We start from the raw sequence: 27,799 nt of genomic DNA on the forward strand, positions 1-27,799 counted from the left end.
CAGGGCTTGAACTTCACGAACCGTCTCTGCCAGGGACCGCGTTTCGCTGCTTGCCGTACCCTTTCACAGTCCCGTAAGGAGAAGCTCTGTTTGCCCGTAAGTGTCTTGCTGGGCACCATGGCCGGGACTGGGAATTTTGCTGTGTGTCTCAGTAGCAAATGGATGAATTGCCAGCCTGCGCAGCTTTTACTTGCCCGTGAAAAGCCTGTGAGCGCTGACCTCAGGCTGTTTGCAAAGCCTGTCAAAAACTATTTGTGTATAGAGATCGCAGCAGCGAACATCACAGTTAAGGCTAAAAATGCATTTCCATGCCAAGCTCATTCTAGGTCACTAACTTCCTAAGGGTATTCTTCCAAGAAATAGCTTTACCTCAAATAGTTCTGCAGGAGGAGAGAGCGAATTACAATTAACCCCTTCTTCGAAAAGAATATCAAGAATTCTTCACTCACATTCATCACAAAAGATTTATTCAGGATCAGATTTTTTTTTCAGGCCAGTATTAGAAAGTTAAGTTACACGGTAACTTGAATAGAAAGCTTTGAATAGAAAAAAAGCTCTTCACTCTTTCAAAAAGAGTCATATTTTATATGCACATCTTGGGCAGTGTCCACACTCCTTTTTGAAAAGTAAATACAGTGTATTCAAATTTAAAAGAAATCTCACATTGAGACACACCATCAACTCCAGTCAAAGGCCTTACCGCCTGGAAAACTCGTGTAACGATTAGGAAAGCCACTACAGCAAAGACGGAAATATAAAAAGTGTAGATGTGGCTTTGAAGAAAGAGCTGCAGCTATCAAGTGTCTTGCAGAACGAATTGCAATGTGGCTAATTAAAAAGAACAGGGAGGGGAAGTAAACCAATTACAAAATTAAACAAATAAAGGCAACTAAATGGTGGGAGGAGAGGAGCAGTAACCGGCCTGGAACAATCCAAATGCATGGGACTTGCACATCTTCCCCAGCTGCTGTTAGGAGACTGTGGCTACCACAGCCCAGAGGGACAAGCAGGAGGGCCATCAGAGCTGATGATGCCCCACTCAGATCCCTCGTCTTCTTTTAAAAGACCTCCAGGTTGTAAGAGTAAGTAAGGGAAAGGCTTAGATCCTGAAGGGCTTTGGCCTTAATTAAGGGTTAGGCCTAAGACAGTGTCAGCTTAGTGCTCAATAACTGTCAAAAAAGTGTATCAAAAATTAAGAATTTTTGGAAAATAGAGAGCAGAACAGAGAACAAATATCACTATGCCAGTGTATGAGCCTGTGGTGCACCTGCTTCTTGAATTGGGCACAGTTCTTTTCTCCCTCCCTCTCAAAAAGCATGTAGCAGAACTGCAAAACGCTCGGAGAATGGCAACAAAGAGGATCACAGATATGGAATAGCTCCTGTGTGGGGACTGACCAAGTAGGTAAGGGCTTTACAGGCTGGAAAAAGAAATAACTGATGGGAGATAGGAAAAATTTCTAAACAGTCATCAGTAGGATGGAGAACAGGAAACTTGATTCTTCCTATCCAAAATATAAGCATCCTAAAATGAACTAGGAGCAATAGCTTCAGAATAAACAAAAAGAGATCGCCCTCCTCACAAAGCATACTTAAAGTGGGTAATTCCTTTCCATGGCATGAGGTGGATTGTAACTTGTGACATGGATTCAAAAAGTGACTGACACATTCATGGAAAAAGGTATTTATCGAATGCTATTAAATACAAAGACAGCACCCTGAAAAAGTTCATGACCTACAAATTGTGCAGTAGCATCCCAAATGCTTGCCCTGTTCTTTCACTCTTCCTTAGCTGTGGGTGGACTACTGGGCTAGGCAGACCCTTTGGCTGACTTGGGACAGCCACTCTTCTGCTCCTTTGCACCTTCAAGGTTGTTGATGCCAGCAGCCATGGTTCATCTCAGCCTTCAGGACAGAAGCCTTACAGGCTCTAAAATGGCACTCTGAGGGGCTGTTTGTCTGTTTCTCTGCCTCCAGGCTGTTTTCATATCTAAATTCAAAGTCTGATTCCCCTGATCAGGCAATGGGAGGTACCAGAACCCACCAGTGTGGTAACGCCAGTGCAGTGCACTGAGGTTACAGAAGCCTCTCCATTAAGGGATGGTATAAAGGCAAAGTCAAATGTATTCTATCATAATGAAATGAAAGAGGGATAATGTAGGCTTCATATTCTATCTATTTGTTTCTATCTTTAATTAAATGAAAATTTAATCTTAAAATCTATCAGAAGCTACAAAATCAGTTCTAATCTCTGGTATTGGGAGTGATGCAAAATGATGAATTTATGCAGCAGTTTGCAGAGCTCACTAGTCTCACCATTGCCTGAAAGATAAAATAAACACGAGAAGATATTTGCATTGTCTTTGCATGGGTACAGAATTTCCCCAGACAGAATCAGCAACAGGCCTATGATCAGAGATCTGCAGAAATGAGACCCATTAAGCAGTTACAATTTCAATGTACTTGAAAAAAATCTCCCCTGAAAAATGTATTTTTTTCCTAGGGAGTATGGAATAGTTAATTCTTCTTAAGGTTATAACAAACTTAACTTTTTTTTTTTTTTTACAAATGTAAACACTGTAGGACTACACACCGAAGACCATGCTCAGAAACGTTGCAGCTACGTAGGCTTCTGGTGAACTGGAATAACTTACACTTGGAATAGGGAACGTATCAAAAAGTTGTGGCACGCTTGTCCAAAAAGGACTGTAACTGAGACCAAAGTAAAAAAACTTGCCATAAAGCAGAAAAAGCCCCCAAAAGGCACTGCAGGAGTGGCTTATGGATCAGCATATTGCCAGCTCCTGTGATTTTATCCTGTGTCTTGTGATAGTTGGATCTTTTCCTAAAGCAACAGCTCCTGCATTCAAATAAGGGAAGAATCTTAGCTTTGACTTAAAAATAAAAAAAACTACCAGAAAAAAAAAAAAAACCTTGGTCACAAAATGAAAACATGATCCCTAAAAGCTTCAATACCAGAGAACAAATTAAAAATACTCCTTTATAATATTATGATTTTAGAGCCAATCTAAAGACCTTCAGGCACCCAGCTCATAAATGTTGAAAGCTTGGGTTTGGCAACATCGATGAGCTAAATGAAAATATGCCATGGAAGTGACTAAGAGAAAAAAAAGAGGACACTGAAACTGAGACCTGCACTGTATTGATCATATAACAACTGAAAATAATGAGAAGAGAAAAACCAAAAGATGCATAGTTAAGATATATGGGGCAAATATTCATGAATTAATTACTACTCCCTGCATGCAAATAAATTCCACTAGAAGGAAGAGAGCAGACATAAAAACAGAATAGTCATGCGTTAGTTGCTTCCTTCAAAAATGTTTCAATGAGCCTTTATTGAAGATTTTATTTAAGTGAGGGTCCCACAAGTTTACTTCTCAATCATATGGCTGCCAACATCAATATCACACACACTTTGAAGGATTCCCTCAGATCACCACCTACCGGCAGAGCTCCTCCCTGCTCTCTAAAGAGAAAGGAAAAGGACAGCCAAGAGCCAGGGTGCAAATTGCAAAGTGGAGAGTCGGGGTTCCCAGGCTAAGCTTGCTCTCGAATGGATTTGCAGATGGCGTCAACAAGCTTTTGGCTCAAAGACAAAACCACACAAGTTCAGCTCAAAAGAACCCTCTGAGATCCCCACTTGCTGTTTTACTTTTTAAAGCATAGATTTGCACGTTGCAGCACATAACCTAGAGCAGAGGTTGGGGTTCTTTTTTTTGGTTTTTTGTTTTTATATAGATCATTCTTACAGTGGCTATGGTCCCTGCCTGCCAGGCTGCCTAGTGATACTGCCTGAATAGGACATCTCTGGAGGTGACCTTTGCATACCGCCTAGGGCCTTTGGAGTGAGCTTCTCTTGCTTTATTTCTCTGTTCAGCAGCAGGGTTAATGTCACAGCAATGATTTTGCATGACACTAAGGGAAGCCTGTGCTGGACTGATGAGCTGCCAAGACTTTTGGAGAGGTGACCTGGAATGCAGACTAACTTTAAAGGTGATGGCAAAGAGTGAGAAGGAGTAACGACAGGTTGCTCAAGTTTGTACTCTCCTATTTCGTCCTTTTTGACCTACTTCCCCCCTGACCGCAGGTGACATTGCAACAGCTGTTTTCCAGTTTGGCATAGCTTCTTTCACTTGTTGCCTTGTCACTCAGAAAGCTTGACCTCTTTCAGAGCTGATGAGCCCAGCACCCTCCGGGGTTACACAGGAGCCTCTGCGTCCTTACACCACAGCTACCATGTAAAACCATCAGCATTTTAAGTTACCGTGAAGCAGTCCTGACTAAATATAAAGAGAAAGCAATTCTCAAGGAACTGTGCTAAGAAAACATCATGGCAAACATTAGTTACTGCTACAAAAACCTTTATCTACTCTGTTTGTAATAACATTTCAACAAGTTTTCAGTATGACAAATGTCTTTCCCTACAGTTAGCCTGAACTGAACGTTATACTGGAGAAGAGCAGAGGTGGAAATGGAAAAGTGGAAACTGTTTTTCTCAGTGAGAACATACAGTTGTCAGTTCACCTTCTTAAACGGAAATTTTGAAGGCTAATTTGAAATTAACCAGTATCTGCTTCTTGATAGACAGACCCGGTAATCTAAGTAATGATTCTTACTAGCCTGATGTTCTGCAAAGGGGGTAATTTTTGTTGGCTGCTGCTGAGAATCCAAATTAGAACTCAGACTGGAGAAAAAAAATGTGGAGATATTTACATAATGGACCTTTAAAACATCATGACTTCCCAGACATACAGGCAAATAGAACAAATACAACACGTCTCATGGCTGAAGTTTTTGGTCCAACTACCTCAGCTCTTGGAGGGGCAGGGTCTCCATTGTGGACTTCTGGAGGAGCTGATCAAAACTAACCATATATGCCACCATGATATACAGGCACAATGAGCTGAAAGTACTGATAGCAACTGACCTTCTCAACAAGTTTCTTTGAAATGCAAACAAGAAGCTAGACTGCTTGGGGAGACTGAGCCTCTTCAGGTTAATGAAAAGTAAATTATCTTTCATCTTCATTTTTTTCCCCATGCAATTACAGCAAAAGAGTATTGCATTGCTTGTTTGTAATACTATGTGGGAGTTTAGCTGCGTTTAATAGCACTAGCTACTTCAGAGCTTAAATATCTGAAACTGATCATAAATCGTTCTATCTTCTCTAATCTCTAGTAAGCATGACTTACTCCACTAAGGTCTACATTAAAGCTTACATGATGCAGTTTTCATGAAATACACTAAATTGCTCTATGCAGAGTCCAAGACCTCATCAAATAACATAATCAATCAAGCTGCTTGTCAGATACAACCAACTTCATTGTATCCTACATAATTGTCTTTTTAGAAGACAAATGAACCATCAGCGTAAGAGTACGTAATACACGAGTAATGGGTAAGGGGCCTAAACACTGTGCAAGAGCCTGTGGTGGTGTGAAGAAACTTTGTGGCTTATTTCCCAACGAGAAACATTTCCGATGAGTTATTCGGACTGTCCTGACTAGTGTTTTGGAATTACAAAGTTTGGAAGAATTTTAAAAAGCTGTCCGCAGTCACTGGCGTCAAAAGCTTCTGACAAGTTAAGAAAACATAAAAGCGGGCAGCTGTTTGGCTTCAGCACCACTGTGCTTTTATAAAGGAAGAACTCCATTGCTATAGAACTCCACTCTTCTTTGCAGGACAGGGGAAAGCAACAAACCTTTTTTTTTTTTTTTAAACATCTCTCTCTGATACTTAAAAGGCAACAAGAGATGCACAGCATCCATTCTTGTCTGGTCTCCTTTTTTTGAGATAGCACCTACTGACTTGATACCATCAAAACATTACACATTGCAGTGAGACTGAGCTGACAGCAATTTGTGTGGCCAAACGAGGGCACATCATTTTCTAACAAAGACAACCACAATGCTTTACTCTTATTATGCTGTAAAGAGGCTCCAAAAAAGGCAAACCTAATACATACCTCATGAAGCTGAAGTCAAATATGGATACATACTGCATAACACAACAGCTTTAACGTACATAAAAAATGGCAACATACAACCTGGACACTATTTCTACTTCATAAGAGAAAGCTCATTACCAAGCTTTAAGCATTAACAGATGGTCCTGAATTGATGTAAAGTAATTAATTTTGCTAAGTTCACTGTTTAAAAGCCATTACCTGTATTTTAAATCTGTAAGAAGCACTACAGAGAATCACTTCAAAGCTTGTGTTTGCAGGTAAAACTCACTTGATACTTTAAGTACTTTTTTGCAACCATGTAGCAATTCAACCATATGGAATATAAATAATTTTCTACACAAGTTTCATAAAAATCTATATAACAGTGTCTTATCTTCACTATAAAACAAAATCTTGTTGAATTATTCTTTTAAAAATTATGCACATTTAGAGATCCTGCATGTGGCAATTTAATCTGCTATAATGACTGGTGAGTATGCATTCCCGGGTATGCCTTTTTAGCATAATCCATTTGGTTTTATTTAGAAGACTTGTGAAAAAAAAACCCTTAAGATATTATATGTAGTACAAGTTTGAATAGGAGCCTAAAGGGGGTTCCTGTAAATTTGATTTGTAGCATCCATGGGCAGACTCACAACCAGTTTTAGCAAACGTGAAGAAATTCAGGTATCATTACCACAGCAGCAGCAGCAACACCTTCAGAAACTCTTTGTGACTGGTGTAAAAACAGAATAAACAACAGCCCATTAAAAGCACTGGTGAGTTTAAATATTTTTATTTAAATAGTCAAAATAATTATTTGCTAAGATATATCTAACCAAAGTCGCACAGATTTTTTTTTTAAAAGTACAGACATCTAAGTAACATGAGTGCCACCTTCTGGTTAAGGCATGAAAAACTTTGGGTTGTGCATATGTCATTCAAAACTTCTAGCTGAAAAGTGTTTATTTTTATTTTTATTTTTTTTAGAAAAATAATTAGAATGTCCATCTCCAACATACACACAACATTGTAAAACAAAAATAATTAAAAGCAAGAATTCAAGAGCTGCTTATCTCTAGTGCCCAGAGTGAAATAAGCTGTACAAATATTTTGTCCCAGAAGTTAACTTCAAGGATCTCAGGTCCTAATAAAATAGCTGAATGAACATCATTTTAAATAAATAAATTTAAATGCAGTGCAGGGGCTTGTAATACAAGAAGCAGTCCTAGAATTAAACCATTCTGAAGTATCGTTTAAATTTTGCAGACGTTAAAAAAAAAAAAAAAAAGGCTCCTTTTGTTTCATTTCACACAACCCCCCAAAAAGTAGAACGTTACTATCACTTCAGACGGTCATTTGATAACAGCTACCAAAGCCGTTTCAAAGCAACACCAATTCAAGAAGCATATTTGCTGCAAATCATGTGCTGTACATACTGCAGATATAAATAAAACTGCAGCTTTTTTGTGCTTACAGGAATAAAAACAATTTACCAACAGCTTTGGTTTTGGGTCTCTTATTTTTGCCTCACATCGAATATGTGCTGGAGGGACTACGGTCCACATCCCAGCTGATATCATACTGCATCAAAACTGTAATTACATATAGCCTCGTGTCTTACAGACTTTTAAATTTTATTTCCCAGCATTTCTGCTCTCAGTGCCATTTCACACTTGTATATGCCCACATAGAGCCTGCTTCTTTACAGACTAAAAAAATGACTGCTAGATAAGAGCTCTAATTTTTCTGTAGGACAGCTCCACATGCTTCTTCTATGTACTGATCTGCAGTTGATTTGGATCATATCCCTTGAGTCTTCTGGAATACACATTATAATTTCTTAAACTATATACCCTTTTTGAACGAAACCTACTCATGCCTTGATGTCAGCAACTTCTCTTCCAAAGGATGAGGACAGCCAGTTATTGCACTCATATCTCACAGCAGCAAGCACTTCCAGGAGGAGTGCCATGTCTCTTTCAAAAGTTGACATCCTCATAATTTCTTATTCTAAAGCAGCAATAGTTCATGATGTGTTCATCAGCACTTAATCAATTCCTTGTTTGCCAAAGGTTCTGCAATGACTTCACCACGCAAGAACTGCTCCTAAAGACAGCAAATTTTAGGAGATAAAGAGTTTTAGCTATTTTTTATTACATTTGGATCTCCTCTCCCTCAAAAAACATCTGATAACCATTTTGCTTTTTAGGCTAGGGTGTAAGTGGTAGGAAACTAACTGTCTCCCAAAATATGAAAGCCATAAAACACTTACTAGATAAGAACTACTAGGCTAGATCACAGGGCTACTAAGACTCAAGAAAAACAAAAATACATCTTACTATGACAGAAACTCTTTTACCTGCATTTCATCCCAAACCCACTAAAGCAGGCATGTTTTAAGGCCCGAGCACTGCAGGGATAAGATGACACTAGGAAGCAGCACATGAGATAGGAGCTGCAGCCATGAAAGAAGGTGCCACTGGCTTCCTGACACCCCTGCCCCGTGTTTACCAGCGCGTTTCAAAAGCTGCCACAGCGCTCTCCTCGCGGGAGGATGGGGGGGGGGGGGCGAGACGCAGGACCGGTTTGGCCGACCCGGCGCCCGGGGAATAGGCCGCAACCCTGCCCCACAGCCCTTAGCCCGCACCCACCTGGTCGTAAATGACGCGCAGGATCAGGGAGCAGCTGGGGCAGGTGGCCACGTCCTCGCCGTTTTCCAAGTCCTCCTGCAACAGCCGCCGGGGAGGCGGAGAGTCACCGACTCGCCTCCTGCGCGGCCTACGGGCACCCGGGCCGGCGGAGGTGGGGGCCCGCGGCCTAACACTGTTCCCCCCCCGCCCGCCCGCCCCTCCCAGCGCCCGCCGTTACCCGGGTGATGAGGAAGCGGTCCCCGCAGGGGCACGGGTAGCTGTAGGTCTCGGTCTCCTCGTCGTACTCGAAGTCCTCGATCTCCACCTCATCGTGAAACACCGACATGGCGGCGCCTCGTACGAGGAAGGGGGCGCACAGCAGCGCGCAGCCCCCGCCCCGCCGAGGCGGCAGGGCGCATGCGCGCAGGCTCCGCGCAGCCGCAGCCGCAGCCGCCACCGCCTCGCCTCCGTCGCGTGACAGCGTCACGTGGTGCGGCGCCGGGCGCCTCCGTCGCGTGACAGCGTCACGTGGTGCGGCGCCGGTAGGGGTGCCGCGGCGTGGAAGGCGGGGGGGGAGAGCGGGAGGAGCGTGGCGCGCGCGCCCCCGGGGACCGTTGGGGATGTCGCGAGCCGTTGGGGGTGGGCGGGGCGGCTCTCGGGGTCCGCGCGCTCTGCACCTCACACGGCGGCTGGGGAGGGTGGCGGTTGAGCGGCCCCAACCGGCCCGCCCGACCCTTCCTCCCGTGGTGCCAGCCCTCTCAGGTCAGAGGCTCGCCCGGTTGGCGGTCATGTCCTCCTCCCCGCCCGACGCAGGGGCAGGGAGCAGGGGTCCCTAATGGCTGACGGGGCCCAGCCAGGTGCTGCTGCGCCCTTGTCCTTTCCCCAGCTGAGGCGGGAGGGCGGCATGGATGGCACCGTCCAGCCTCCTGCCGTCCCGCTTCAGCCGGGCGCAGGCTTCTCCTGTGCCACCCGCTGCGTGCTTGTTAATGCTAGGCCAAGGGGAAAGGCTGTTGGCAGTGATGACTGCTGCAGGAAAGACTGCCCGTTTATTAAGGGTATTTTACCCCTACATGGTTGCTTTTTGTACAGGGTTCCTTATCCCCCTTGCTTTAGATTCCTTGCTTTCCTTTCAACACTCTTGCGTTACCTTTTGTAGTAGTTTGCTCTTCTTTGTTGTACAGGTAACTGATATTGGCTCTCCCTCTTCTGATTCAGTGTGGCATTGTGAAGAAGAAGAGATGCACTGATTGGTTTTTACACGGGGCTAGTGGATCGGAGGGTAAGGAGAAAATGAATTACTTTGATTTTAGTTTTAGGTGAGGAGAGGAAGGGGTCACACACAATGGAAGCACTCATGCTCTCTGCAGAGCAAAGGAAGAAAGGGAGTATTGCAGTGGCTATTTCTGGAGGACTTGGGAGAGGAGAACAAAAAATAAAGGGAGAACATCCCACCAGACTGGAAGCTTAGGAGCTGGATGAGCCAAGGAAGTTTCTGAGGTGATGGATGTGGAGAGTCCCCACGTTTTGTGGAGGCATAACTCTTGAATGAGTGTATGACAGGGGAGAATCAGGACTCATTAAAAGAGATTTGGGGATTTATTACAGAGTGAAAATTAATTTTACTGTGATTTTTCAGGAGTGCATCGTGAGTGATGACACTATAAATCAAAAGCGTCCTTGTTGGGAGAGACTACTGTTCAAGAGTTATTTTTAATTGACGTGAGAGTCTCAGTCTTAAAATACTCTGTATCAACAGGATCTTTCAGTCTTGACTTCAAAATTGTAGCTGCTATGATAAAATTGAAGCCAACATTTGCTTCCAGTGTTGCATATTAGTATATTGATATTTAACTTTTTTTTTTAATATTTTCCTGTGTAGATCTGGAAATATTTGTTTTGTAAAGCAGTAGCAGTGAAAACGAGGATAACTTTAAATGGCTGTCAACCTTTGCAGCCATATGAGTAAGTTAAACCAAGTATGTAAAGCGAACAGTCCAGAGTTTTTAATGCATTTTAAAAGTCAGGCTACTACTTATTTTACCAGCAGATGTCGCTGTGGTTAGTAGCAATTAATTACAGAATGGGTTATGAAGGATGTGATAATTTAAAAAATGAGAACATTGGAAAAGGATCGCTAAGTCTATATTATCAGTCCTTGGCTTTCCAAGCCTAGCATCACTAATTCTGTTGATTTCATCCACTCATTTTGAGGTTGTGGTGTTTTAATTAAAGTTACAGCTCTTGGAATAAGCAGCTTATTGCAGTTAAGAATGTCCACTTTCAAAATTCCTTCATTTTAACTTTTAATTAAAATGGTAAAAATCATGAAAACATGGATCAAAAATCACCTAGAAGACTAAGAAATTAGAGGTAGATGGATATAAACAAAATATAATATCTAAAAGACTCCAAATTATAATCAGATGTCATGAATTTGTGCAACCCAAAGGGTTTGCAGACTGAACATGCTGATGTGGTGGGGTGTGACTTCTTCATTAGATGTACGCTTTGTCTTGCTAAAATATTTTTTGAATTTTAATGCTTGTGTTACTAATAACAGCTTCTAAACATTTGCATGTAGAAAGTGTTGAAGTATTTTGCTGAATATTCTGCCTATACTGCAGCAAAAACTTTTCAAGTAATTTTGCCCACAGGTAGCAGAAGTTTTATATACGTAGATGTGTGTGTGTGTGTATACATGTGTGTGTATAAATTCCACATTAAAAAGTTGCAGGCTGCTATGGAATTAAATGCTAAAAAGATATTATGGATAGTTAAAAGCTGCAGGAAGTATTACTTATGCTTGAAAGTGGAAATTTTAAGTAGTTACAATAAATATGTTCCGTTTCTGAGCAGCCTAATTCATGAAAGCTCTGCTCAGTGACCAGCCAATGCAGCTGTTAGTGAAAGCCTGGAGAGTACAGGCCTGGTTAGTTAAACAAGCTGGATCACTGCCATTTCAAAAGATTCAAAATAAAAAACAAAAACATTTTGAAAATAAATGATATGCTTTAAAAGAATGATGCAAAAAGATATTTAAATGGAAGTGAAAGATTAAGAATGCCTTAAAGAAACAAGAGACTGCGTCGTAGAAATAACATAGTAATTTGATAGGTGAGGATAATATGGTAGAGAATTATGCTAATCCGTCTTAGAAGAACAAAGGCGGGTTTATAAGCAATGAGAGGGATCTTTTGGTTCACTATGAACCTGGTCTTGCGCTTTACAAGTAAAAGATATTTCTAACTTGTTTGGAATGTTGTATATGGTCAGCTTATCTTCCTCTGTCATAGGTCCATTTTAGTGTGCGATTTTGAAACTTCACGCTGTGTTTCCACTCTAGTATATGTAAGGATCTGCTTCTTGCTTAACTGTTTACAGACCATAATTATTATCTAGGATCTAACATTTGCTGTGCGTATTTCTGTCATCATCTTCTCTGCCTTTCAGAAAATATGAGGGGTAGATGTGCTCTTAAATCAAACTATAAACAAACAGTTTTATTTAATGTTTATAAAATTTTCCAGCCAGAATCCTCCCTTTACCAATGGAAAAGGAATGCACATTCACTGCTTGTCGGATTGTCTTTCAAATGTAAATATTGTTTGAGCATTTAGAATTATAGATATGTTGGCTGGAAGGGACTTGTGGGGGGCATCTAGTCAAAGTTCCTGTTTGGAGCAGGAAAATAGCCAACCCTGAATTAGGCCAGTCCCAGGAGCAGAATTTTGCCCTGGGTATTTTCTTTAATAAATATTTATATGGATTTTTCAGGAGCTGGTAATTCTGAAGAAGACCTATTCATCATGGCCTGTGCTGCTATTTCTGTGGGTTTTACTATTCCTCAATTACTGAGAGATACTAGTAGAATTTTTCCCGCTCATTCTGCATTGGTGGTGTTGAGGCACTCTGCTTTTTGTTACTGCACAATGAATGGGTAGGTTATCCATCTACAAACACTACTAATTTCTTGGAAAGAGAATGTCATGATAGCACTGTCAAAATGAAGCTGAAAAGTTATTACAGTGTCTGTAAATACTTAGTTTAACTAATTCCCGATTATATTTTTTTGTTTAATTCTTGTTTAGACTTTTGTCATCTGGAGCGTAGGCTGGATTATGCTGGCAAACTGTTATGTTAGTAGAAATTCGTATCGTTAAGGGGCACTGGCACAGTTGTCAAAATGACAATTATCTTTGCTTTTTGTTGCAGCACAACAAAATCGAACATTAAAATAGATCATCTGGAGAGAACAGCAAATAATTTTCGCCAGGAGGTTGGTGCCATTTTCTGTAGAATATAGCTATTTTTTTTATGGTGTGAAGAAAGTGGATCATTTTATTTGATTGTTAGGCTTTATTTTCTCTTCTATAGGACTTCTTGTTACCTTTTTTCCCTCTCATTTTTCATATTGGATACTGTTGTAAAATAGATGTGTTTTGAGGTCAATGGTGAAATTTAATGAGGTATAGAAATTGTCAGTGACATATGTGATTGTTTGTTCTAAAAGAAATTTTATGGAATTCGGGTCAACTATGGAGTATGACAGGTAACGAAATTGTACTACTATCCATCTTCTATATACAAGCTTCTCAGATTTTCATGGATTTCCGTTATTGTGCTCCAAATTCCAGATTAAAAAAAATGGAAAAAGGTCCTTTTAAAACATACAAGGAAAGATAAAAGCGTAGGCATTTTGGACGGAGGTGCCTGATGCTTTCTTGAAATACAAATGCAGAGTCCGGAATGCTATGTTTTCCTCCTCCTCACCGCTTTCTTGCCTGGGGGCCAGTTAGATGTTGTTGTATAAAAACATTGACTGAAAGTTTTTGCCCTAACTCAAAATTTTTTTTGTAATAACTTTATTCTGATGAAGAATCAGATCTCCGGTGCTCCATCAGGTGTATTGGCTGAAGAGCAAATTAGGGAGTATACTGACAAGCGGAGAAGAGAAGGAAGAAGGTCAAAACTTAATGTCCATTTCTTGCACTTAAGGTTTCTCCATCAAACCAACTATTTAAGTCATGTACTTAAGGTTTCTCCATCAAACCAACTATTTAAGTCATGTATCTGATGCTTGTCTTGTTAACTTAGAATGACTGCATTTCCCATTTAATTCTATCTGCTAAAGTGGAAAAGTATGCTACTTTGTTTTAAATTGGCAAACGTCCTACTGTTTTATGGAGCAGTAGGCATGTTCAAATGTTGCTTTATGAAGAAATTAATTTCCCATCATGTGTTTTAAATTAGAGCATAGTTGGTTAAAGTTTCATTTCATAATGAAACTCTTTCATTTCATTTGATCTTACACGGATGAGAAATGAAGAGTTGTGGTGTTCTAGTATTTCCTAATGTGGCAAATGGTATAAGCATTTTTTAACAGAGTATGTAAATTGACCCATTTAGAAAACTGTTTAGGGCGTTACTTTCTTTGTAGAGGAAAACAGGTAGTAATCATAACTCAAAAGTCCCTTAAGAAGAGAGGCGGGAAGGGTTGATAATCCATGTTCTGCTGCTTGGCATCAAGGAATTTATTAATTCCCCAGTGGTCCATCCTGTTGCAAGATCGCTTTTTGTTTAGAAAAACATTTTCTTTCATAATTTGTTTTTCTTTAACCTTTAAAAATGGTATCAGATAAAATAACAATGGCACTTATATCCAGTTCCATCTTCTTGTCAAAACAAAAATGCTGCTGTTAACTAGAAACGAATGCCAGTGTCATAGTTTTCCTGTGTTCATAATTCATATATGTGGTCAAATGTCTGTCTATGTGTATGGATGGGTATGTGTGTAAATGCACTAATGTAAGCCTTGTTGATCTTCTTTCAGATTGATAATGCATTTAGTTACTTAAATAAGAATAGACACAGATCCAGAATTCTCCCAGTGACTTCAGTAGCAGCTGGTCTCCTTTTAGGAGTTTTCTTTGTTAGTCTTTACATCAGAGATCTTCTTACTTTGTTGCTTGAATGATATAGGAATGTTTGCCTTGAGTAAATATCAGTCTGAAAAGTGGTAACTAGCAATCGCTTCTCTTTATCGTTATGTTCTCTTCAACTGAAGTAAAGTAATAAGTTTATATACAAGTTTAGATTAACCCTGACAAAAGTGACAGACATGGCATGGTGGACTGTAAACAGGAAATCCTATCTCCGTTCAATGACTATGTAAGTGAAGCTATTCTTACTTCTCTACCGCAGTGAAAAAATGTTGATGCTTTAGGTAATGAAACACTACAGGTAGCATGTAAAGTGATAGATACCTCATACAGAGATTCTTGAGTACTTCTGTGGAAAATGATGTCTATATAACACCATTATTTTCCTTTTGTTAGATGATTTCACAAGCAAAAGTATGTGGAATCACCACTGAATCGGAGACAGTCAAAAGACTTCGTTTGGCTGTCACAAATAAAGATTTTACTTTCAAAGCAGGACAATGGTAAGATCCCTTGATATTTGAAGGGGAAATCCTGTCGGAGGCCGAGCGTAATAAAACGTTAAAAGGGCCTCTGATAATTTTCAAAAATTTATGAATTAATGTTATATAATGTTTTATTATTAGATGCTCTGTGAAGCAGTTTATATTTGGCATGCTTTCAAAATATCTGTTATTAAATATGCTAATATTGTTTTTTTGAGGGCAAAAATTGATATTCTTTAAATGTTTGATTGTTTCAATATTTTGTTCTTGATTTATGTGCGTTACAATATTTCTGCCAGAGCACTTTATTCTGCAAGCCATTTTTACAGTCTTTATTTGCTGGTCATCTTTATAGTGGAGCAGAGACTGAATTTTGCTAATTTGCAGGTTATTTATTTTGATGTTATAATTCTGTGATTAAATCAGAATTGCCTGATACCCTGTGTTTATTCACTAAAAGTTCGCTATGTGAAAATTAAGCCTAATAAGTCAACTTAATATATAAGTACAGATATGCACACTTGAAAGTAAACTAACTTGAGTTATTAGGCCTTTGAAATAGTTAGCTGTCTGTTTAAACAACTCTTACAGCTTTTTTTCCAGGGTCATAGTAGCTTTTCTTGTTCATCTTTCTTCCTAACTAGTAATACTCCACCTCCATCACTTTTCTTCTCTTCAAGATTATTTTAGAACTATGACCAGTTGTTTTTGGCAGTGGTCATTTGAATGTTCTTAAACTTTTTATTGATTTGGCCAGCTGAGGGTGGTTTTGCTAGAATCAAAGTATAGCTGCTGGGGTATTAACAGCATATGTTACTCATGTAGCGTTAATATGCTGGCTTTTAAATTTAGAACCAGAAGACAAGATGTTGATTGCAATAATTTGTGTTTGTGAAGTAATTTGATGCAGTTTTTGCACATGTGCAGTGACTCATATTAAATTCTTGCTTGCCAGTACTTGGAAAATGCATTTACCCTTCAAAAATGCTTTAGCAATTACCATGCTGAAAACTGAAAGCTTTAATTATAATTACTTTTTCATTTTCTTCTTCCTTCAAAGTATTCTAATGCTATTGTAAGGCAAACAACAACTTCTCTATACTTGTAGCTATAAACTGTGGTCGCATTTTTTGATGAGCAGTAAGAAAAATCAGGCCACAATTTCCTCAGTAGAAAAGGCTAACTTGTTAGAATTTGCTATAGTAAGATGTTGCAGCCAAAGTTTTGTATTTTAAAGTGTTTTAATTATCTAGTTTTTCATAAGCAAAAGTGAACTTAGTTTTGCAAGCATGCTAGTAGGTTTTGGCCTTTATCTGACTTAAAAGTAACAATGGAGAGACTTGCTGCTGTCCGTCTGTTTTGAAGTTACTGAAACCTGAGGTCTATCATGTTATAAATATTTCGAAGAAGTAGCTTTATGGTTTTCATGTTTCTGAACTCTTTCTCCAGCAACTACTAATGGTTTTCTTTCCTTAAATATTTAGCTTAGGTGACCTTTAAAAGGAGAGAAATGAAAAACCACTGTGAGGTCTTCTGTTTCACATCTTTTCTTTCTCTCTTTTTTGTCAGCTTATAGGATTTTTTGCCCCTAGAATTATTCTTTTCACTTATGTTACGCATAGCTTTTCTGTAGGAGTCCTCTTATTTCGTGCTGACGTAGCTAAAATGAGATAAGCCATCAGAAATACAAGCTAGTCCGCTATGTTATAATATACTATGCACTGAAATCTCTTAAAACTGTGTAATTGGGAAAGAAACACCAATACAGAAAGAAACACGTGCCTCCGTTAGTAATTTAGAAGGTAAAAAGTAAATTAGATTGAGGTTTTACAGCGATGTTTGTGTATGTGTATTTCCCGGACACAAATAATTTCTCCCTTAGAGTTCAAGGAGAACATTTTATCTTGAATCTAGATTGCTACTTTACAGCATAAATGTCATTTGTTAATTTTTTACGTTAGTCAAAATACTAAGATTACTGTATTTTCCAGCAGAGGGAGGTAAAGAGCTTTGGCAGCTTATTGAGCTGCTCTTTGATCTAGTAAATGCTGCAACATAGGAATCATCCTTTCTAATCTCTTAGATCCTTACTGCCAGAGATGAGCCCCAGGAGTCAATGGGGTTGCAGAAGCTGAGGACAATGGAATAAGCCAAATGACTGATTTTTTTCAGATCAGCCAGCCTTCTCAACCTCTTTTCATTGTTGACCTTTTATTTGCAGTCAGATATCTTTATGAGCCATTATGTTTATTAGCGTAGAGTAAAAAATTGTATCAGTGTAGTATTTTCATAATTTTGTGTGTCATAACTTTGTATATACTTTGAGAGAGAGGATATTTTTCCTTCAAGGGTGAAGCTTTGTGGGGAGCCAGTGGGTAAGATTTTTTTTTTTTTTTTCCTTTGGAAAATAGTAAGCTATTCAAAGTGCTTTTCTTCTCCCTTAACATTTTGTAGTCTCCGTGAAGAATACGGCCCTTCCATTAAAAGGCAATATCTGTGCAGTGAAAGGCAGCGTGTATTTCTCCTTGCATTCTTATTAGGTAATACTGAAGCCACCCTAACTCAGGCTTGAACTGCATAATCCTTGTACAGTACTTGCTGTTATTTACCAGTGCGGTATCAGTCACTAAGAGGAGCAGCACAACTGGATTTAGATGTTAAGAGGTTTTTTTGAAATACAGGGGTTTTGCTATGTCCTGCAGAAAATTGAAATATTTCAAGATGTTGGTAGTGTAGAGGTTTAAATGTTAAATGATAATAACTCAGTTCCTAACTTCTTCTGATACTGTTTGAAATATCAAGACTTTACTTTTATGAAAATGCATTATAGCCTACATGTAGTAAGGCTTCTCTTCCGTGTTCTCTAATCGCTGTGTTGCAAAAGGTTAGCTATTATGTTACCTTCTAATCTGTCGAAAGTCATGCCTGGTTTAGCTTCACTTTAAAAAAAGTAGTAATTTACTGCAGTCCAATTTTCTACCGACTAGAAAAGCACATCTGCCACCAGAGGGCAATGCAGTCCAATATGTGAAGCAATTCTTGCTGTAGTGACTGACTTTTCTCGTAAGAAAAATTTTACACGCTGTTTTAACTTCATATATTTCATCTTCTCAAGGAAAGAAACTGTGCAATCAGCAGCAATTTCTCCAAAATTAGTTTCTCAGCCACTTTATGTTTGAAAATTAAAGGGAGCAATAAAAGCACTGAAAAGAGTGGAATTTAAACCATTCCATTGACTATATTGTGGTTTTGCTTTGTTTTTCTAATATGCAAATAATGAATTTTAACACTTACAATTCTGGTCTCTCTTAAGACATTACATCTACTGCTGAAAGCAGAACAGTTCATAAATCTGCTAGTTTAATGTAGGTGTTTTTGTATCTCCACTTGATGACGTTTTCTAGATGAAGATAATTCTAATGAGATGGTGTTACTCAAGCTGAAGTCCTTGGCTTTTTGGAAGAGGTCCGTGACCAAAATGAAGATGTATTTGTAAAGGAAGGATAATTGAAATAAAGCCAGCCACTTTGTTTGCAACATTATTTATTATTATTTTATTATTTTCTGTGTTTTTTAACTTTTCTTTCTGATCAACATTCAGGGTTGATTTCTTTATTCCTGGAGTTTCTGTAGTTGGAGGATTCTCAATATGTTCGAGCCCTCGTCTGTTAGAACGAGATGGAATATTAGAGCTGGCAGTAAAGCGTGCTGTTCATCCTCCTGCTCACTGGATTCACACTGAGGTAAATGATATTAAATGTTGATTGCAAGATTTGTCTTTTTTGCCTTTTTTTTTGTTTCAGACCACCTTTTGATATTGATTGCAAAAATCCTCTTGACTTGTTTAGTCATTTTTAATACAGCGTAAATGTTAAAGCCTTCTGCTCTCTAAGAGACTAAAATAAGATATTTATGTAGTGATTTGGTTATTGCGATCTTCTGACCCAGCTTGTGGTCGGTGGATTTGCAGTGATATTGCAGTCAGTGTTTGTAAGGGTTGTCACTTCTCTGGAATTCATGCACTGAAAAAGGTTGAAAAAACACCACTCTAACTTATGTTCCTGCCTACAAGTCTTATTGCTGAATACAGTCTGTGTTATGCATTACAGAGTTATAGCTGATAACTTACCATCGTTTCTTACCATTTCCACAAATGTAAATGCAGAGTCATTGTCAGACAAAAATATAAATTATTAAACGGGAGAAAAGAGATATTTACATTTTTTGTAAAATGATAAAGCAACAGAATACTTCAGAATTTCTACAGTATTCTTTTAAATCTGCAGCACTTTTATAGTAGTGAATAGTCCAAGGCCTAATTTTTGCTTTATTAGAAGTAAAGCTTGACACTTTTGCATCTTGCAGTGTTTTGCTCATCCGTAGTGATTGTTCACCCCACTTAGTTGGAGTTAAAAGAGTACCTTCTCTTCTGTTGCTCGTATTTCATAACGACCTGTCCTATCTACTGTTTCCTATTCACTGTTCTCTGCCTGCCATTTGTATTTCTTAAATGTGCCTGCAAGTTTTAAATCAATGTCGTCTTCCAGGCTTACAAGTATTGCAGTTCTGTTCAGTAGCCAACAGGGTTTAATGAAGATTGATACAATTTTACTATTTAAGAATTGAGAATATCCAGAGTGATACTAATCTAGCATGTGACCATGCACAGTATTTCAAATTGTGTTATGTGAAGTTATCGCCACTGGAATTTAAATGAAATAACCTTTTTTGTGATACCGTGTAGAACGTGCAGTGGACATGCCACTGCTACATATTACCTGGAAGATTGCCTGTTTCTTTCATATTGCTCATTAGAGACTATGAAAAGCCTAATTTCATAGTTTCCGTTCTCTGGAGATTCTCTCGGGATTTTTGATGTCATAATTGAATTTGTTGCTGAATTTTCTGGTTGAATTTGTAGGGAAATCTTTAGTTAACAGGTAGGCTCATTCAACTCTGATGCTGTGGAAAAACCAACAGGGTATATATTGGCTTTTCTAGCTAAACAAGAGTGCATACTTTCGTTAGGAAAGGTGAAGAAAAAACTGTAGCAACCTAGAGTTTGAAAAGGTTGTGTAAGTGGTTAAAAACCTTAATTATTTAATAGTTATTTATAAAGAATGTCATAATCTCAGGGTAGAAAGGTTTTATGGGGATAATTAGTCCTCATTTACTTACTGCCTCTTACTTTTTTCAGAGGTGATTAAGGTTTAACATTACTGTATATAAAATCAGATTTCATCACAATGTACTTTACAGCTTCAGGAAAACACAGCCGTTTCTGTAGCAAAATGTATATATAATATATTGCTTTCCCTTTCTGTCTAAATGATTTCAATGCTATATCTGCAGATTAGGCTAAAGGACAACACTTTCCCCACAGCATTACTCTAGAATTTATTGTTTTTTCTTGAACACTCGCTTACGGTTATTATTGCCATGGCTAAAGCATTAGAGCATGCGGGAGACGGCTGATGCAAAATACTGGTTAAGAGGTACTCTTTGTCTGGCTTATGTCCACTCTACATGAGCGATAGCTGATGGAGGCAGACTGGACAAGAGTAAGAATGTTTCTCCATAAAAAAAACTCTTTATGTCCATGAAAGAGACCATATCCTATGTCCTTCCTGTGCCCTGTGAATGTGGATCACTTCTAGATATGTGCTTCTCTAAAACAGACTAAAACATGGTGAGAATTCCTGGCGGTGTACCTTGAGAAGGAAGAATGAAATTATTTTCAGATATTAAATGCTGATTTTCTTACACTATAATTGAGAGAGAATACTTTATACAGTAATTAAGCAAGGCAAGAGACTTCTTTGTTAATGATCGTGCTAGCTACTTTAGGAACATCCTGATTCCGTGCCATACCTGTTGCAAAGGACCTCCTCCTTCTTCCTAATAGAACTGTTATATGTTTGGACCTATCTCATCTGTCTTGTTTCAGTTACTGTTTCCTGATACCAGCAGGATTTTCTGGAGAAAGCACTCTTAGTGTGTAAATAATTAATTGCTATTTTTTCAGCAGTTTTTGTACTTCTACCTTTCTTTTTCTCTCCCTTTTTTCCTGTCTTCTTTCCCTATCCTTAAAAATCTAAATGGTCTGAGATGAATTATGTTTTCTGCTCCTATTTGTTCTATTAACTTACTGTAATGTGAGAGAACTTGCCTCATCTTGTGTTTCAGTTTCAGCCATCATATAGATACAGGTGGCCAAGCTGGAGCAGAAGTACTCCAGTACTTGTGTACCATGAAGACATTGCCCAAAATGTTTCATTTATTACAGCTTTGGTTTTCCTGTATCAAAAACTTAGTTGGCACATTTCTCTCAGAAATCATTTCTGCAATAAAAGTAGAGGATGAAGAGAGAATGTTTTTCCCTGGTTTTTTTTTTTTTCTTCTATAACTCTGATGTATTACATGCAAAAGTGGCTATACAAGAAATTTCCTGTGGAGGCTTCACTTCTTTTTTTTTTTTTTTATGTTTTGTTTTAAGGAATGGGTATAGAAAAACTTTCTAGGTCCGTGTAACTGAGTTTGACTTTTTTCTGTGACCTTGCAAAAAGGCCTTTTTTGACATGAAGGTGGGTTTGGGTAAAAGTGTGATCTTACATGTTAACCTTGGTTTTTTACAACCACGTACTATGGTTGAAAAACTCCTGCACGGATTGTTCCTTTTTCAGTTCTCATGGGGTGGGGGCAATCACCATCCTGCCTTTATCATAGCCTAAGGGTAAAACTAGCTCCCCCAAAACCCTGAAACAACTGACTTCAGATTACTGTAAACTCTACATGTGTTTTAAAGTACTTCAATTTTATCTTACTGGTAGAATAAAAATTAAAAATCACCGTCTGAAGTCCAGCTAGTCTTTTGACTTCATGGTGCGAGAAGAATAATATTTCTTCCTTTGGTTTTAGTTTCGAAACTAAGTATCTTCTTTTCTATCCTAGTGTACTCTTGACTCGGAAGTGGCTCTGCGAGTGGGAGGTGATTTCTTCTTTGATCCTCAGCCTGGTGACCCCCCTGTAAAACTAGTGCTGATAGCAGGGGGTGTTGGAATTAACCCATTGTTTTCTATACTGCTGCATATAGCAGATCTTCATGAATATCAAGAGAGTAAAGGACATGGATACAAAATGGGAACTGTGAAGCTGTACTACAGTGCGAAAAATACAAACGAACTCTTATTTAAGGTAAATAAAAAACAAAACTAGAACTCAGCTACTCATCTGTTAGTGCATGTATCATTCTAGTGCCAAATTACAGAGGACCCTCCTGTGTAAGGTGCTGTACAAATAGAGGAAAAAGTCACTTCCTGCACCAAATCTCGTGTATTTTGTTTAATTACTTATCCCAGTATACAAATAAAGGATGTTATTGGACTTACCTGATTTTCATTGACTTTAGTGATAAGTCAGTTTGCCCTAGACGTCTACATTTTACTATCATCTCATAGTAGTATCATAGTATACTAGAGATTTTTTTATACTATAATATGTGTATATATATACCCACATTAATAGTATATGCAATGTTATATGATATAATACTATAACCACATCATCTCAGTACACATTATATTGAATTTAAAGACTAGCAAGAGCAATTATACCTAAAGGAAATACTTTCTAAAATCGTAGGGGAGCTTTGCTGATAAATACGCTAGTTATTATAGGGTGCTAGTATATGAATGAAAGTTGTATAAGCTGTTCTTGTAAAATTGTTTGTAATAGTAACTCCATCAACCTTTACAGAGCAGTGAAAGATCAGCTGGCACACACTCAGCCAGTAAAGGTCACTGATAACATTTTAGGGTCAAATTAGCACATCTTCTGTAAAGAGGGATCCTTAATGATTTAGGTTTCCTTGAAAAATTGAAGGCTTTTAATTGTAAGATATTGAGGAAAATACGCAAAGTTGAAAGATGAAAATTCATATTGATTCCAGAAACTGTATATATTGTGACAAAGGGTGGTTTGGCTTACAGTACCCATCAGTATTTTTTTTTCCCTGTATTTCTACCAGATTACTAGCAATGAAAATACTTCCTTTCTTTGAAAAGCCATTTGTTAGTCACTAAAGGCAGCACAATAAACTGGAACCTATCAGCTACTAGTCACCCAGTCTGTTCTAAGCATGCACAATTCATATTTGGCACAGGCACCAGTATTTACTGAAAATTCCACTTCAGCAGTGTTATGACAGCAGAGCTTTTGTACTAGAGCTTCTGGAACGGAGAGAGCACAATGATACATTCCAATGTTTAAAATATTTCATGCCCCTTTTTCTTCACATTTCCCTTGTATCCAGAACACATACATGAAAAATTCTTTATCTCTGTGCCCAGAATTGGGGAAATAGGATCACTAGAGGCCTTATGTTGTTGTGAGCTACATCTGTATAAAGCTCTGTGAGGAATGGGGCTAGACTCTTTTCAGTGGTGCCTAGCGATAGGATGAGAGGCAGCAGGCACAAACTGAAACACAGGGAGGTCTGTCTGAATATAAGGAGAAACTTCTTTGCTGTGAGGGTAACAGAGCACTGGAACAGGCTGCCAAGAGAGGTGATGGAGTCTCCATCCTTGGAGATACTCAAAAGCTCTCTGGACAAAGTCCTGGGCAACAAGCTCTAGGTGACCCTATTTGAACAGGGGGGTTGGACTAACTGATTTCCAGAGGTCCCTTCCAACCTCAGCCATTCTGTGATTCTGTGAACTGCTAGTGGTTTGGAGGACCTGTTCCCTCAAGAAGCAGCTACTTATCCTGCAGCCCTTCATCTTTGCTAGCCTAGTGGAATTGGTCCAGTAGAAGCATACAGTATTAGAATAGAATTACACAGGATGGCATACTAACTTAGCTACTGCAAGATGCCGGTTAACTGGGTTTTCCTCATTTCATTAGGTCTGGATGTAACCCTCATTTCCTTATTTTGGCTAGAACGCTGGGAAGACAGCTTTCCCCGTAGATCTCTGTTGCTTAGCTGTCTGCTTCATTTTGTATGCTAACTTGCTAGGCTGCAAAGATCCTGCTGGGCTGTTCAAATTTTGCTTCATTCAGTTAAAAAGAGTGTGTGCCTTGCCATAGGATACTGGAAAACAGTACTGTGGTGTTTCAAGTCATGTATGTGATACCTGCTGCTTTCTGTCCCTGTCACTGAATTGTACAGTGACAGTTTACAAGCAGGTGCTGTGGGTGACTGAAGGATTATGTAAACAGATTAAGACTCACCATAAAACTAGTTAAGCCCTCTTTCTAGTTAGATCATAGGATTTCAAATCAATAGGACATAATTTGTTTCAGAAGTGCTATCAAATTATGTATGGTTCCATATGAATGGGACAGAATTTTACAGTCACATTTGAAACAGTGAAAAAGGGGCCAGTATTAGAGGTACTAGTGGAGTGGTATAAGGCAGTGTCTCTCTTTACTGTTCTTTATTCCAAATCAAAAACATCTTTGTATATTAAGTTGAATCTGTCTTGTTCTTTTTTTGTTAGCAACCCATGGCACACTGTTCAATTTAGCAGACCAGTTAGTAAACACAGACATAGAACAAGATGAGCTAATTTACATGTTCACAGAATAGAACTTACTTGTATTTCAGAATGTTTTAAGAATTTCCCCCAGTATCCTTTCCAGCAATGAAAATCCCAAGTAGCACAGAATCTAGACAGTAAATAACGCAATTAGTTATGAAACTAAACTTTAGCATCTGACTGAGGGATTTTTCATTCTGATTTGAACTGAAGCCACTGGATTTTTTGGTGGTAACCAAATACGGATGGTGGTAATTCACAGTTGTGAATTAGGGAACTGAAAATTACAGAGTTCTTACTCTGGTAAAAATAATGTTAACATTACACTGTAGTTGGTTTTACTTGGGAGAAGAAAAGTGGAGTAAAGGGTCTAGTTATCTTACCAGATCACCAGCTTAGACTTGAAAACTTCCTAAAATCCAGTAAATTGAAATGGTAGGTTTTTTTTTTTTTTAAATGGAAAACCCATTTGGAAGTAGAAGGAGAAGCTGGGACAGTTTATATGGGGAAGAACCCAGGAAAGGACATAAATAGTTCTCAGATCCAAGTGTTACTAATTACAACCTATTGTAAAAACAGGAGAAAAGCACTAATAACATAGCTGGCATTGTGTCAGATGCCAGGTACAGAACTTCTGGGTACTTGTGCTTTTAAATCAACTCCATTAAGCTCTCAGCACTGAAATGCAAGTGTTTTGGTACTCAGTAATAATCACCGGTGTTCTGGGATTGCAAGCACACATCTGCTTTGATTTAATGGACTGGGGTATAAGCAAGTGTGTTTAATATTACAGAAAAATATTCTTGGTTTGATGAATGCATTTCCTGGAAAGATCACATGTCGTTTCCACGTTACCCAACAGAGTTCACAGATCTGTAAAGAAATTCAGCCATATGTCACAGGTAAATATAATGACAATGCATAGAAGTTTCTAAAGTGTCAATTTTGGTAGCATTCTAGAGGATGAAGGTTAACATAGTTATGTCTAGCATATGTTCATATGCATAATTTAATATCTTTAAATGTAAAGATTCAAAATAAGATGTGAGTCAGGTGCATAAATGAGAATGTTTGTATATGAAAAGCCTAAATATTTTCATTGTACATATTACGCTTTGGAGAAAAACTATACTTTTGTAACTTCATTTGTACTGAACCTCCAGTTGTACCGAATTTGTACTGTTAAATACTCATATAAAGTTTAGAATTTCCACTGCAAATTTTTGTTCCAAAAGCTAGTATTTCCTGTCTAGATTTACTGCTTCAAGCAGGATTGATGAAGGATAAATTGACAGCATGTAAGAGATACTTTGTTATGATTCCATTTTTGTTGTATTTGGATTAGAGATACTTACCTATTTTTTTCATCTGAATGTGGGATTTTTAGTTGTATGTAAGCTGTGTTCCTGTTAAATGTCTAATATCCCATGCATTCCAACTGGAGGTACTCCTAAATTCCTAGAAGACGACTTTTGGAAGCCTGAAACCTTGATACCTATCCTTCAATAAGTCTGACATTTTTAAGAAATGAGTACGTGAAGTAACCCTAACCAGTTGTTCTTTCTGAAATTATTTCATGATTAAATGTTTCTTTTCTCACTTATTTCTTTTTTAGAGGGAAGAATATCTGAAGAGGATCTAGAAAAACACGTATCTAAGGATACTTTATGGTACATCTGTGGTCCTCCTCCAATGATAGAATCTATATCCAAACTACTAGCAAATATTGGTGTTTCTAGAGACTGTGTTTTCTTTGAGAAATGGTGGTAGTGAGAGCTGTTGAACAGAAAGTATATTATTTTCAATTTATTTTGATAAGTTAAAATGTACAGAAAATGGACTATGAATTAATTGGAAGATTTCACCCTATACCTGAAGCCATCCTGAATCATGATGGTGTTCCCTAGATTTAACTATAATGTATCTTTAATACAGTGCTGCTACTTTGGGCAAAAAAAAAAAAAAAAAAAAAAATGATTTTATATTAAAGACATTAACTCTTCTGGTTTTTGGATGGTGTGCTTACTTGTTATGGATAGCAGTGTATTTTCACTTTGTCCACCTGTTTTATTAGTCAGCTTTAAAAAGACTTTCAGAGCCCAGTTTATTAGTTGTGGAGAGTTAGATGTACAGCAGTGATGAGTCAGTTTTGGTACACTACCTTCCACGCTTCTAGATATTAAAGTGTAGGGTTGTTGTGTTATGACTTCCGGCACCTGCCACTTCTTGTTAAAAGAAAAAAAGCCTTTTATGTGGTTTGTTCTTTAAGTCATTGTCAACTGTGTTGACGAGAAAAGAATCTTTTAATAATCAGACTTGAATTAAAAATACTGATGCGTTAAAAATCTCTGTCAGCCTCTGCTGCTAGAGAGTGTTGTGCAGAGTTATTAATGTGAACCTGCCTGCTGTGCCTGGGCTGAGGCAGCTCACCCAGCTGATGCATGTTCCCTGCATGTCCTCAAAAACAGCAAAGACCAGCAACAGCTGAAACAGGGAATCTTGTGAATCCTGCTCAGTACTGAGTTCTAGCATGTTCCAGGTTTGCGTGGGAAACCATCTCTAGGAAGTCTGATCTCTCAAGGTACAAGCGAGCATCTAGGTGTCTGATACCTAAGCCCTTCTTGAAAAGATTGGGTTTGTTCCCCGGCTTGTAGAAAAATAGAAATGTGGAGAATAACAAAAAGCCACAATGAGAGAGAATTAAATTGTATAAAAAGTCCAAGTCCTTATGTAGTAGAGACTTCCAATGTACACTTGAAGACCTCAGAAAAAGGAATGTTTAAATTATTAAAACTACTAAATGAGTATTACATTATTTAAAAATGTTAAACAGATGAGGTCTTCTCTTTGTTAATGGCTCTTTTCCTTAAATTAAGTGTGTTTCAGGTAATAGTCAAATAGATAATGCAACAAGTTTCCTGCTGTCAGTGCCCCTCTACTCTATTAAAACTAAGGTTGCAAAAGCATCACTACCCTGGTTTTCAGCCTACAGCAGCACTGTTGGTGGCAAGAGCTTAACAATTTTCCAAGGATCCCTTCCCTCTGCTTGGATAAAAAGGGTACCACTCCGGCTTTAGTTTGCTCTCTTAAGAAGTTACTTTGACTTGAATATGCTAAGGCCAGCCACTCTTAATCTCTTTTTATCCTTTTAATATTGTTAGAGTGAGTCTCAAGGCAGAGTTTACAACTTGGGGCTTGCAGGCCACCTGCTGCCACATCTATATTCATCTAATCGT

At 38.4% G+C, this 27,799-nt stretch overlaps 2 protein-coding genes across 29 annotated transcripts; one reads left to right on the forward strand and one right to left on the reverse strand.

Moving 5' to 3' along the window:
- Nucleotides 1–6,750: 6,750 nt before the first annotated feature.
- On the reverse strand, nucleotides 6,751–9,089 carry DPH3 (diphthamide biosynthesis 3). The gene is made up of 3 exons (XM_068935325.1): nucleotides 8,842–9,089; nucleotides 8,625–8,699; nucleotides 6,751–8,079 (listed from the first exon to the last, which is right to left on the reverse strand). The coding sequence occupies exons 1-3, from the start codon at nucleotides 8,947–8,949 to the stop codon at nucleotides 8,014–8,016; spliced, it is 249 nt and encodes an 82-aa protein (XP_068791426.1). The 5' UTR covers nucleotides 8,950–9,089; the 3' UTR covers nucleotides 6,751–8,013.
- Nucleotides 9,073–27,390, forward strand: OXNAD1 (oxidoreductase NAD binding domain containing 1). Of its 28 annotated transcripts, none has more exons than XM_068935313.1 (11): nucleotides 9,073–9,145; nucleotides 9,819–9,882; nucleotides 10,483–10,565; nucleotides 12,378–12,540; nucleotides 12,816–12,879; nucleotides 14,939–15,045; nucleotides 18,629–18,770; nucleotides 21,979–22,015; nucleotides 22,121–22,221; nucleotides 25,357–25,465; nucleotides 26,179–26,569. In XM_068935313.1, the coding sequence occupies exons 3-11, from the start codon at nucleotides 10,538–10,540 to the stop codon at nucleotides 26,331–26,333; spliced, it is 906 nt and encodes a 301-aa protein (XP_068791414.1). In that variant the 5' UTR covers nucleotides 9,073–9,145; nucleotides 9,819–9,882; nucleotides 10,483–10,537; the 3' UTR covers nucleotides 26,334–26,569. The 28 variants fall into 28 exon arrangements, with proteins under 28 accessions (XP_068791414.1, XP_068791420.1, XP_068791405.1 ...); XM_068935311.1 differs by lacking the exon at nucleotides 9,073–9,145 and adding an exon at nucleotides 9,173–9,365 and having other exon boundaries at nucleotides 9,785–9,882; XM_068935314.1 differs by lacking the exon at nucleotides 9,073–9,145 and adding an exon at nucleotides 9,178–9,365 and having other exon boundaries at nucleotides 9,785–9,882; nucleotides 22,124–22,221; nucleotides 26,179–26,567.
- Nucleotides 27,391–27,799: the final 409 nt, after the last annotated feature.

Source organism: Struthio camelus, chromosome 2, assembly GCF_040807025.1.
Source record: "Struthio camelus isolate bStrCam1 chromosome 2, bStrCam1.hap1, whole genome shotgun sequence".
Lineage (NCBI taxonomy): Eukaryota > Metazoa > Chordata > Aves > Struthioniformes > Struthionidae > Struthio > Struthio camelus.

Excerpts from the sequence above, each read along its gene's own strand:
- DPH3 (XM_068935325.1), bottom strand. The coding sequence starts at position 8,949 with ATGTCGGTGTTTCACGATGAGGTGGAGATCGAGGACTTCGAGTACGAC. Across the intron at positions 8,700-8,841 it reads ACCGCTTCCTCATCACCCGG|GAGGACTTGGAAAACGGCGA; the intron begins GTAACGGCGGGC and ends CGGCTGTTGCAG. Across the intron at positions 8,080-8,624 it reads TGCGCGTCATTTACGACCAG|GAGCAGTTCTTGCGTGGTGA; the intron begins GTGGGTGCGGGC and ends TGCTGTCTTTAG.
- OXNAD1 (XM_009676401.2), top strand. The coding sequence starts at position 9,512 with ATGGCACCGTCCAGCCTCCTGCCGTCCCGCTTCAGCCGGGCGCAGGCT. Across the intron at positions 18,771-21,978 it reads CTCACTGGATTCACACTGAG|TGTACTCTTGACTCGGAAGT; the intron begins GTAAATGATATT and ends TTTCTATCCTAG. Across the intron at positions 22,222-25,356 it reads CAAACGAACTCTTATTTAAG|AAAAATATTCTTGGTTTGAT; the intron begins GTAAATAAAAAA and ends TTAATATTACAG.